A 12,902-nucleotide genomic window follows, 5' to 3' on the forward strand; every position below is an offset into this window, starting at 1 on the left:
CATTAAAATTCCTTCTATCCCGCGTTTTCCCTTCGTAAATTATCGCCAGAGATCGTTATCGTTCGCTCGATTGTTTGAACGAGTAAATATAACACTTCGAATAATCGAAATCTTTGCGCTTTAAAGTTTTCCGATTAATTTACTGATTTTGAACGGAGATATGATATCAAACGCAATATTTTTTTTTAAAGTATCTATCTCTTAAATGTAGTATTTAATATTGCCAATTGGCCATTTTATTTATACTTATTTATAGTCTTTATTACTAGATAATTCCTTCCATTTTCTTAATCAGAAAAAACTTAATTTTGCATAAAACTCCACGGACTACTTATTACTACTTTTTCTTTCTTTTCTTTTTTACCATTTAGAATACTATTATACCAAATTATTTTCACTTTCCACGAAACACTCACCGTCCCAAAAAGTGCCAAATTACAACTATCGAAAATACGCACCTACGTTCTTTCGTATTACGGAATCGCTAATAGTTTCACACTTCGACGAACATTCCTACACCCCAGAATAAACACTCGCGGTCCCAATGTCCACATAATCCATCCGCCAGATGCGCTAAAGGGTTAAAAAGGCGCGAGGCCTGCCTAGATTCCGTAACGGAAAAATCTTTCAGTTCGCAATTCGAGCGAGGAATCTGAATCAGAGAGATCACGGGGTCGAGCAATCGGGTCGATCACCCACGCATCGAATAGCGGAGAGAGGATTGGATTCGCTTACCGATTAATCGAAATAGCCTCATCTCACGGCGGCCAACACTGGAACTCTTTCGAGCTTCTTCTTGGATCTTGATGTCGCAGCGACGACAAGGGCTCAAGGTCACGCGTTAACAGACAGAAAGAGAGAGAGAGTGGAGGGACAGGCGTGGCGCACGCCGAAAACCTCTATTGTACACTGGCGGCCGAGGAAACAGAGGCGACCGAGTGGAGAGGAGGATCGAAGAAACGCGGCCGGTTCGCGGATCAGGAATATGATGCCACCTTGGTGAAAGCCTCCGCGAAGAAGAGGCTCCCTTGCCGCACCGAGTGCCGCTCCCGCTAAGCGGAAGATTATCTAAATAGACTCCGTGCTACCAGGCAGAAGAGAGAGGGAGAACGGTGGCCGGGGAGAGAGAGGAAGTCGAAACGAGGTGGTATTTATACGTCGTGTCTTTTGGAGAGCCGGTGAATCCGCGACGAGGAACATCCCTAACAGCGAGGGAAGAGAGGAATATCGCTTCGTTTCGTTTCGTAGAACAGCTTCGAGACGTTTTTCACGGGTTTTCTTTATCGCTTGGAGAGAGTGAAGAATGAAAATTCGAAACGTGCGCTAATGTTTAAGCGAGTTTTGCGCGAAGGAACGTGATATTGGTAAGGGTAATAGAGGAAATACCACACACGGAGTGTACAAAAATGGAAGCAAAGCCAATAGACAGCCAATGACCTGAAGCGACAACTTGGCCTCTCCATCGAGTATTATCAGAAAAAATTATATTGCCATTATAATTATTATTTTAATTTTCTTTAAATTGCATTATTATTCATCTAGGATTTTGTAAAAATTTGTAAATTATCGTTATATACTTTTATAAGTATTTTTGCGTGGCTAATATATTCTCGCATCCTTCTAATAATTATCGTACAGTATCGTATTATAAGCTGTAAACTGAACTAATAGGTAAAGAAAATTGGAATTATCGCCGGGCAAATAAATTTATTGGCGGGAAACTGGTTAAATATTCGTAATTGATAGATTATCGAACGTTGATTCTTTTGCAAAAAAACAGAGGAGAAAAGAAAGGAAGGAATAACGATCGCATAAACGATACTGGGCTTAGGTAAATTGATTCTTCACGCACGATTGAACAGGATACCGTGCTAACGATCATCGTGAAATAATTCTAAACAGTATCTGGAATCCTATTACGATTTTCATTGCTCCAATGAAATCATCGATATTCGTGGATAGTGTAATATTCCTCGTATTATTTCCATGTATATGGAATTTTCGAGTATAGAGAAAGAAATTCAGTACTCGGTAATTCGAGGTGAAAAATCTTGAACGAACATTTCCACACCTGTCTTGATACAGCTGCCAAAACCGATCGCTCGGTCTGAATTTCTCGGTCGATGACGCAACATCGTGAACACAATCATCGAAAAAACACGACTTGTGGCATTTGTTGAGACAACAGCGGGATATAATGTACATATAAGAACGAAGGAATTTGATCTTATTTACGCTTGTCGTGCACGGAAGTCGAAGCGAGTGTTACAGGCGAGTTTCGAGGAATTAAATCCTAGAAGGCAAGAAATTACGAGAGATATATTCTAATCAAATTAATTATTATTTCCAATTCTTTTAAAGAGAGGAAAAATTATCAAATAATAAATACACTGCGGCAAGAATTAAAAGTCTAGATCACCATTCCATCCAAATCAAATCTATAATACTTAATGAAAAGTCGTTGTTCACAATTCAAATTCGAAATCCTAATGAAAATAAAAGTATAAAATAAGTATAAAAGTATCTGTAATAAAAATGAAATAAAATATCACACAAATGTATTCAAGAAGATCGAAACGCAATATCCGTTACGATTGTCTCTCAAATTAAAAATAATTCAAAGTGTGATGAAAAGGGGACGTAAATCAAAACGATCCCAACATTCAGCTATCAAACTCTTTGATGATTTATCGTCCCTACAATGATCCTCCTATGAGACGAGGAGAAGAAACGTGGCAGCGCCCCGTTACGGTTCGTCTTAATGGGCCACGATGTTAGAGGGGCACGAGGAGAAGGCCGCACACGCATCCTCTCGATGCACAACCGACTTCTTTCCTCCCCCGTAGGAGGAGGAGACAACCGCGACGCGAGGAACGGTTCAGGGCTTCCGGCATCGGCGAGATTACCGGCAAACTTCGACTTTCACCGATCGATAAAAAATCTCCATCTTTTCCGCTCGAACAACGGCGCAGGACGATCGAACATTATATTCATAAATAGCGGACCAACGTGCTCCATTGTACTTTCTCGTGTGATTATCGTGTGGCCGAGGCTCGTTCCACGAAAGGATACGCTTCGTGATCCCGCTACATACAAAAGGAGGATACGAGATTTTAACAGGTGGAGGTATTTAGCTTAGGAACGATTGTTCAACGAGATTTTATTTGGCGAATCGAGCGTTGTTGAATTGTGTATCGTGCGAGTTGTTGGTTGAATCGATGTTCCATCAATTTTCGTTAAATTGATCGATAGAGAATTGATTTACGCCTTTCGAGGGAGAATTCTTATCTTATATGAGGATAACTCTAGCGGATGATCTATTTTAATCGAGAATATTTTAAATATTCTTTATTTTCCGATGTGTTTTGATTCTCGTTAAATATTGAAATAGTCGATAATATAAATCTGTCGTAAATAACGAAATAGTTCTCGAATTCTACGCACAATTCAGGTTCATTAAACTTGACTTTATTTTCAATTTTGTTCACGCTTGATCCAAGATGCAAAAATATCAGCTCGTCAAACACAACTCTTGTTGTTAAATGTATACGATTAATATACGACAAATATCGAGATACGAAAAAGAAATATTTGTATATTTAATAAATCTTTCGATTAAGATTGCAACAACGTGTGTATATATTTATATACTTACTCCTGCAAGGGTTCGAAAACTCTTTCCCGGATGCCATCCACGTAATTCCGCTCGAGAAAGTATTCCCGTTCGATCGCCGTGCAGATATCCATAACAAGCACTTCCTCGGCCGGATGATATTTTCGTTCGCGCGGAATTATCATCGACACCTTTCCACCGATGATAACACAAGAAATCACAACTCGCACTTCGAAACAGAAATTTTCCTCGCCGATAAACCTGTCCTCGTCGTGGCGCTTCTAGCTTTCGAACGATCGTTAAATCGACGTCGTTCGATCCTGAACATTACTCGGGATCGACGAGTAATAAACGTTCCGCGCAAAATCTAGATGTTCCACTTTTGCCTCCACTCCGTTCGTTTTTCTTTTTTCCCCTTTAATCTCCTTCTAAACCGATTTCCGTTTCGAATCGATCGAAAAGAGACATTGGACTGGCTCCAATTAGACGGTCGACCGTGATCGAAACGTTTATTGAAAATCTCTTTAGAGCCAGATTCCAGATTTCTCTACGCACCGCTCGCGCTAGCCTTATCGTTGGCGAGATAATATTATCGTAATATCGTGTTTTTTATTTCTTCTTAGATCGCGAACGATAAACAAATTTTCGTACGCACGAAACGTCTCTCTGTCCTCGTTTCCTCGGGTCGCTAGTTTCATCAGAGAGGTAATCTTAAAGTCAATGTGACTAGATTAGCAGATCACGAATCGGTTTTTTGCACCGGTAGATCGACACACACACACACACACACACGCACGGAGATATATATATATATATATGCACGCGCGTATATGTGTTCACACAACGCGTACACAACAGGTATCAACTCGAAGGCATTCTTCACGATTCTTCGAGCGCGCGCGAGATCGCTTTTCACTCCGCTCTTTAATTAATCACGAATGCACTCGGGGATTAAACGAACGGAATGCGCGACGGCTACCATCCACTTTCACTCGAGCTCGACTTTTTTTCCTTTCCACAGAAGATGGATTTTCGGCGGCTCGTTAACCGAGGAACGAATCGAGGATCAAGAACGTCGAGAAAGAACGTCGTCGACGACGCGCACACCACCACCACTACCACCACGATTATAAATAATTTCTTTTTCCTTTTCCCTTCCACTTGGCTCCGCCACCTTTATCTTAATCGTATATACGTAGGTGCACGCGTATCGCTTTTATCAGCTCACGACAGAGAAACGACACCGTGAACGTTTTGATTTGCCTGTGGAGGAGAGGCACTCGGCTCGCCCCCTCGCCGCAACATTAATCTCGTCCACTTACCGGACGAGAGGAATTGTATTCCGTAACAGTAGCATATTAAAAGATGCTAATGCGAACCACTTAAACCAGTTTCGCCGAGAAAACCGACCGTCTCTTTCGTACCGATTAATCGATTAATTGGCCGAGCACGAGAGCGGCGAACGGAATCGATCGGCGAGAACGAAATGTCTGCTTTCCCCTGTTTCCAAACGTTCGAGCTTTCCTTCCCCTTGAAAGCTTTCAATTTCTAACGAGCATCATCGGTCGATGATCATCATCGTCCTCTAAACCGCTTAACCTCTCGCTCCTTCCAGCTCCTTAAATTCCTCGAGTGCACATGTACTTACTTACGAGTCCGCCCCCCCCTCGAACTCGTCCAACGCAACGTAGAAGGATTCGATTCGCGAAAGAGGAGAGAGAGAAAAAAAAAAAAAGACGACGCGACACCGCAGAAAAAGAAAAAAGAAAAAAAAAAAATCCTTCGAAACGAATCGAATCGCACAACAATCGTGACCTTTTTATTCCAAAAATCTTGAAAGCAAATCCATCCAGAGGAAATGGTGTAAATCTTAGAACACTGATCGTAGAAATCATCACCAGTATCGCGTACACGTTTCTCGACCCGGTGTGCACGAATCCAGGAAAACCCACACGCACACACACGCACACATGCGCACACACGCAAACACACCGAGGATCTTGATCTATCGTGTTCCACCACGGGCGAATCGAGTTCCACGAGTGTCCACCGTGTCCACACCAGGTTTAATTAACGATCGTTGGAGGAATGGAACGGAATACCAACGGCGACGACGGCCAAGTGCGCTCCACGGATCCAGACGTTGGGACCGCTCGGCGACGCTCAACCGTTCTGGTGTAATCGAGGCGATATACACACGGCCGATGCGGTTTCACGGCAGGGAAAGAGAAGGAGTGACTGGGCGAGACAGAGAGAGAAAGAGAGAGAGAAAGAAAGAGAAAGAAGAGAAGAGAGAGAGAGAGAGAGAGAGAGAGACGGTTTACATCAGATCAGCCGAGACACGCTGCACGTTTCACAGCCGAGACGACAGACCGATCGAGAACGTATCTCCGGTGGGCCGGCAGAGCACCTCGACGACGAGTTGGAGGCCGACAAATCGGTGCACGGATCCAGCTGGGCACCACGAAGCTGGCCCGATTCGACACGAGAGACCATGGCGTATGTGCACGAGCCGAGCCACGGCACGAACCGGTGCGAAGGAAACCTTCGAGTCGTCGCGAGAGAGTATGCGAGAGAGACCCGAACGGGGCCCAATCTCACTAGAGGGGACCTCTATAGCGCCTTTCCCCTAACTCCGACCGTGTGCGCACACCATGTTGGAATTTTCTTCTTGTTCGCGTTCTCCTCCGCCTTTTTTAATCACCTTCCTCCTGTCCAAGCCTCGCTTCCTTCGAAATATCTCTTTGTCATCCTGAAGCGAGCGATTCGAGGATGATTTGAAACGAGGGTGAAGAATTCGTGTATCGTGATTTGATTTTGATTTGGAGTAGAAATATTGATCGAACGATAATTTTTCGATAATTTTTCAACGGATTATATACGCGTGTTTCGTGCTCTTGCTTTTGGAAACTGTTTGCTATGGGTATGTATTGTGAGGTGTGGGCTTCGTGTTTTGGCGGGAATGAATTTAAAATTCAAGCGTGTTATCGATGCGATATATGGATCGATGTCACGGTGTTTTTTCACGGTGTTTATTATAATTCTCGGTTGTGACGATGTTACCTGATCGACGAGGCGAGCTTGCACGGTGTCCAGAATAACAGAGGATGAAATAGCAGAGCAAAGTAACGCGAATTCGTCGACACAAAAGGAGTCGACTATATCGCGTTTCCGATAACTCTGATAACTTCGTACATGAATTAGTTCGCCGGGCGGTATAAACATTCTATCGTTTCAAGAACAGTGATTCTAACAATCATCTCTATTTCCATTTACAAAGCGAATCGAGAATCGATCCAAGGAGCAACTTTATGAAGAAATTACATGCACCTTCTTCTTTTATTCATGATCTTCTTTTGGGAATAAATTTTCGATCCCCAAATTGTTGGGATTGCACGCGGTTAATTTTAAATCGGTTGAATGATGTTATAGTTTTTCTTCAAACGCAAAGTTGTTCCAACAACTTTTTGTTCGGCCAATTCCTTTCCTGCAACCCGCGTGCCGCGTTAAACGAGCCTTCAAAAGCGAAATACCAATGCACGAAATTTAATTGCAGTGCACGGTAATTCATTTTGCACACGCGTAACGTTTTGATATTTAACTCTTGATATTTAAAAAAAAGAAAAATCCATAAAATTTAAAAAATTCCATTTAAAATAAATTTTTAATTTTACTCGTCGCCTTATTTCTTTTCTCGATATTTTCCATAAAACTTTTTTTTTTTTTTCTTATCCCGTAAGTAATATTTCACATTACGTGCGTAAAACTTTGGTCCCAAACTAAATCGCAGTTGAATAATTAAGAATAACGATAAAATTTGTTTTACTTCTTTGGTTTCTTAATAGGTTTTCCACAGAAAACCTTTCTATTTCTCCCTCTTTGTCTCTTTTTTTTTTTTCTACAAATTAGACGTATACGTTCACAATAAATGAAAATGATTATGAATATTCAAATTGAACGCAAAATCTTAAAATCTCTTCCTTATAGTTACAACAGAGTAGATGCATCGATTTATTATCCCTTGATTTTCTGTAAGCATGGATAAAGTCACGTGCTGGTTGCTCATTTAAAATCTGTTGGTGTTGCGTTCACTAACTGCGTAAAGACGATGCCACGAGACTTACCATTCACGAGGTTGGGATATGGCTTCAAGAATGGAAACGGCGGCAACGTTGTGCGCGATGCTTTCGAACCGGCATCTAAATTGAGAGCCAGTTTAAAGCTAATTTATACTTACGCTAAGGTTAAGATGAACTGTCATATTATAATTTTCGGGACAAACATTAATCTTCTTTTTGGTGTCTCGCAAACATCACGAGAACGTACGATGAATCTGTAAATGTCTTCAAGGTCTTCTCTTTATATCACCAAACATTCGCGCGAAACGAAGGAACGAAGGAATTTCAGAAATTTTTAATCTAATATTCTTTCACAGATCGTACAATCTTTAACTAAAAAAAAAAAAAACTTCTCTTACAGCGTACAATTTAATTAGATAATAAAGATCATCTGTTATACGACCGCTTTCTTCTAAATTGTCAAGAAACCAACATATGATATGACGAATTAATCTTAGAAAATGATTAAGACGGTTGAAGGAAGTCGAACAGAGAATTCTGATGATCCAATTGGATTAAGTAGCCTCTTATATATTCATACATACATATATTTATAGCTTTTGGTCTAGACTAAACTCCTCAAGTCACTGTCGAGACTTATCCGTCCAGAACTAGACGGATACTATATATTACTATAAAGGATCACATATATCCACTGTTTTTATTCTTTCTATACGTCAACATAGCGCGATCCTCTTCCCTCGAGAGATTACTAGCAACGGATGCAATATTCACGATCCCCTTGACATTAGATACACCTACAATAACGAGTCGTAGCACGTACTCGCAGATCGAGTGCCAACTATGGTATAAATTCTTCTCGTTACAGTAGCTCTGATCGAAGATACTATTACTTCTATATTATTCTTGAAATTAATCCACTTGTAATATATATTCAGCGATTCTTTGATATATACATGTATATTTCCTTATATTCGTACGATTATTTCATATATTTTAAGTTAGTCTCCATACAAAATTTTATATATACAAATGCAAATAAAAGAAAAATACGATAATTTATGTTGGAATTATACAATTATGTTGATACACAATTGAATTACGATATTTCGTTACGCAATCGAAATACGAAAACTACGATCATCTCGTTCTCCCGAGATGAATACCTCGTCCATTACGCAGTACGCTATTGTGTTCGATGACTATAGGAATTTAAAAGGCTCGCGCGAGTTCTGCAACGTTCCATTGAATCGTGGGCCTCCTCTGATATTCCGTTATTAGTGAACGAATCGAAGAAATTACCGAGCACGTATCGTTTACAAAACAACAAACGAGCGGTTGTTTGCAATGCCTCTATCACTTAAATGGAACGAGTTATATATTTTGATAAGCATTTATATATCTATACATGCTAAGCCATAGACCACGAAAATTAATTGGCAAACAAATTCCGGTGTTTCACGGTCTCTTGACATTATTACTGCGCCTATAACTCTATTGGTTCATGGGTTTCGCTGTTCATAATATTCGATGTATAACCGATTAAGTGAAAGCTTTCTGTCCTGTTGTACCAGCCTTAACATTTGGCGTAGTCAAAGGCTATCGGTTCTTTTTTTCTTCGCGACTATATTATCAGTCACAGATCTTATCTGGTTTCAGGCAGTTTATTTACATTTGCGGTACCAAAATGGCTGCTTGCCGCGGAAACCGCATCCAAGTAATTCGAAACCATTGAACTACATTTTCCACGGGTTAATCACCGACAATGCTCGACTCTTGGTAATATGCATATTAACTTCGATACTTTCATCCTTGCATTGTCAAGGTACGGCGCATTAAACTATTCTTTCATCGTTAACTGCCATCAATGGTTGCGAAACGCGTAAGATTTTATTCGCTGTTTGTGGTAAAAACAATTGCTTTATGCAATATCGTAAAAAAATTATTGGTCTTAAAATTATAAATTCTTTATTTTTTTTATAATAAATTAAGAATAATGTTTAGAATGAAGTTCAGTGAAAAGTGTGTTCAATGTGTTTTTAAATTCTAGAAATTATTGTTAAGGAGAAAATTTGTTTCTTCATTTGTTTTCATTTTTCTTTGTGTTCCTTTGTTAACATTAATATTTTTAATCTTTAAGATTAATATAGTTAAGATAAATATTTTTAATCTCTAATTTTATTATTTGTTGATTGTGTTAAATTCATTTGTAATAAAAACGAAAACTAAAAAGAAATATATACATATTTCGTCAGATTAGATTGAAAGAGCCGCCATAATAGTCCTCTTAGTGGAGGGAACGCAGCAAGGCGCCATTAATAGTATACTTTGTGTCGCTCACATACATTCATTGTACATGAAAAAAATAAAATTTGTTAAATAATTAAGATATTTGAATTATTTCAATAGAATCAATTCGATAAAATAATATATTTCTTTAATAAGTATAGATAATTTGCAAACTGAAATAGGTCAAGCGATATATGATAACCAATCACATGTAGTAAAAAAAATTGAATAAATAAACTAAATAAATTATTAAATATTATTATGAACAATATATAATTACAAAAATAACAATCAAAATACAAATTTTAATATAATTTGCATGAATTTGTAAACAATACATTAATTCAACTGAAAATGTATCTTTGAACTTGTTCTGGACAAGTTTTCTTCAATTGTTTTCAATATTTTAATATTGAATATTTTTTTTGTTGTATAATTTAAATTATATTAATGCATTATATATGTATTTAAAATGAAACTTGAATTTTGCAATAAATTTAAAAAATATATTATATTTTCTTAAATTTATTCCCTAGTATTTTTTCTAGTTTTATAGGATTTGTATGTTGGTACACCTTTTGCGTCGACGCCCAAGCGTTACATTAATAACAACAAGTAGGTGTATTTATGAGTTAGATCATCCACATTTTCTAATAGCTAATGAACGTGACTATAATTATTGCATGTGAATTTTTACTTTAATAAAACCATGACAATTTTGGAAACCTGTTGGTCACCATTTGTTTGGACCAATAATATCAAAACAGGATGTAAAGCTATTGCCTTTTATACAATTGTATGTATTTTTAATTAATAACTTATGTTTTTACAATTTATTTATAATTTAATTTATATATATTTTATTTCAGGCTATTAGTATAATATCTATTACATTAATTTCCTATCAATTAAATGGAGGTGATTCAACTCAATTGTATAATCCTCTTTTTGAGGCTGATGTTAGAGGATGTAAGTAATACAAAATTGTATAATTGATAATTATATATATATATATATATTCATTATTATAATATATATTCATATACTCTATAACTTTTTTTTTTAGCAATGCAAGTTGTGGGAGGATTTTTCATCTTTTATTTTAGTCTTCTGATAATATCAGGTGGTTTGATGATACATGGAATAAAAGAAGGAATAAGAGGATGGTTACTTCCCTGGCTTGTATTATGGTTTATTGTATGTTTATTTCAATTAGTTTTTGGACTTTGGCTTATAGGAGGATATTATATTTATGTAAGTTTCTCATATTTTATAAATATTTTGTATTATTTTATATATTTTATAAGTTCATGAGTTCGTTTTAATATTATGTTTGTAGCTTGACGCAACATTTGCAGCAATGTGCATTTGGTTGTGGATGTCGTATAATGTATGTATAATATTATTATTTAATTTTTATTAAATAATAAATTTATTTGTTACATTCTTTTATCTATTAATGTATTTTACATTGTATGTAATTACATTAATAATTAATATCATAAAATTAATTGAATATGTTTTTAGATATACTGTTGGTTAGTAGTACTATCGATGTACAAAATTTTTGAGGAACTGCAATCTCCAAACATAGAACTTCTATGGCCTTAAATAGCTACATAATACTAATTATAAGATGTAAGATACATTGATTGACACCAAAGTAAGATACAGTGTCTTATAGAGATACATCTATAATTTTCTACTTTGTATATTATTTTTCATAGAAAGTGTTTATTCAAAGAAATATTTAAAATAATTTAAATCAAACTAAAACCATACAATGTGTTCATTTTGAACATGATTATTTATTTTGACATATCTAGTATTATAAATATTGTGAACACGTAAGTACCATACTTAGTGTCAGTAATGTACAATTAGTAGTTCGATGCCTTGAAAGTTTATAACTTTCACATTTTAACAAAAGACTGATAATGGTCTAAGGAATCCATCCAGATTTCAAAAAATAATTTTGAAATTTATTGATAGCAATATATAATAAAAAATTTTATTGGTTGCTTTACACGACCAACAAAAATTTAATATTTGTAACTAATAGAAACATTTATTATAAATTTTTATATAACATTATACATTTATAAAAAATTGTAATATTTTGATATGAATAAAAAATATAGAATACCTGTATTTTTTACATTAAAAACTAATATATATTTTAATTTTGAAAAAGAAATCACAAAAGAATATCGTATATTGACGTTTCGTATCTAATGGCGGATCAACAACTAGTAAACAAGGAGAGTAATCAGTAAGAGAAGGATAGAGCTAGAGTAAAAATATTGAAATCAGCGCCATCTTCAGAGTGCCGCAAATGAAACATAAAAAGAAAGGATAGAAAATAGTAAAAAAGAGATAGAGATAGAGGAAAACAGACTGCCAGCGCCATCTCTTGAGTACCAAAGAAATTTTTAAAAAGAGAGTAAGATAGAGCTAGAATTGACTTACAGCACTATCTCTTAGGGATTTATACTTAACATTTATTGTAAAAAGATATCTTTAATGCTCAAGAGATGGCGTTGATAATCAATTCTTATTTTATATCCATCCTTTTCCTATTATTCGCTATCCTTACTTATTTAGTTTCATTTGCGGCACTCTAGAGATGGCGCTGATTTCAATATTTTTATTCTAGCTCTATCCTTTTCTCATTATTTGCTTTCTTTTTCTATACTACACTCTACAACTGAGCGCTCATAAATCAATTTCGATATTTGATTAATAAATATAAATTATATTTATAAAATATAAAAATAAACAAATATAAAACATATATTAATCGTTTATTTTAATATTTTTATATATAATTCTCATTCTATATATTTTTATATATATATTCTTAAATATATCAATATAATTAATATATATATATATATATATATATATATATACACACATGA

The 12,902-nt window shown here is 36.3% G+C and overlaps 2 protein-coding genes across 6 annotated transcripts in view; one reads left to right on the forward strand and one right to left on the reverse strand.

Annotated features, from left to right (window-relative positions):
* The window catches only part of LOC100869318 (rho guanine nucleotide exchange factor 17), a 54,653-nt gene extending 50,923 nt beyond the window's left edge, over window positions 1–3,730 (reverse strand). For 3 of the 5 annotated variants that reach the window (XM_012492699.3, XM_086915409.1, XM_086915406.1), the window contains exon 1: window positions 736–1,013. The gene's annotated coding sequence lies outside the window, so the exon portion shown is untranslated. Of the gene's footprint in view, window positions 1–458; window positions 483–735; window positions 1,014–3,655 lie in introns of those variants that run through there. The other 2 variants (XM_012492698.3, XM_086915407.1) reach the window with 2 other exon arrangements.
* Window positions 3,731–9,488: 5,758 nt separating this feature from the next.
* On the forward strand, window positions 9,489–12,148 carry pasi1 (septate junction component pasiflora 1). The gene is made up of 5 exons (XM_003697958.3): window positions 9,489–10,777; window positions 10,851–10,950; window positions 11,048–11,235; window positions 11,321–11,371; window positions 11,509–12,148. Exons 1-5 carry the CDS (start codon window positions 10,691–10,693, stop codon window positions 11,590–11,592), a joined length of 510 nt encoding a protein of 169 aa, XP_003698006.1. The 5' UTR covers window positions 9,489–10,690; the 3' UTR covers window positions 11,593–12,148.
* The last annotated feature ends 754 nt before the right edge of the window (window positions 12,149–12,902 follow it).

This window comes from Apis florea, unplaced genomic scaffold, assembly GCF_048593485.1.
Source record: "Apis florea isolate Af1SG1 unplaced genomic scaffold, ASM4859348v1 contig_3775_pilon, whole genome shotgun sequence".
NCBI lineage: Eukaryota > Metazoa > Arthropoda > Insecta > Hymenoptera > Apidae > Apis > Apis florea.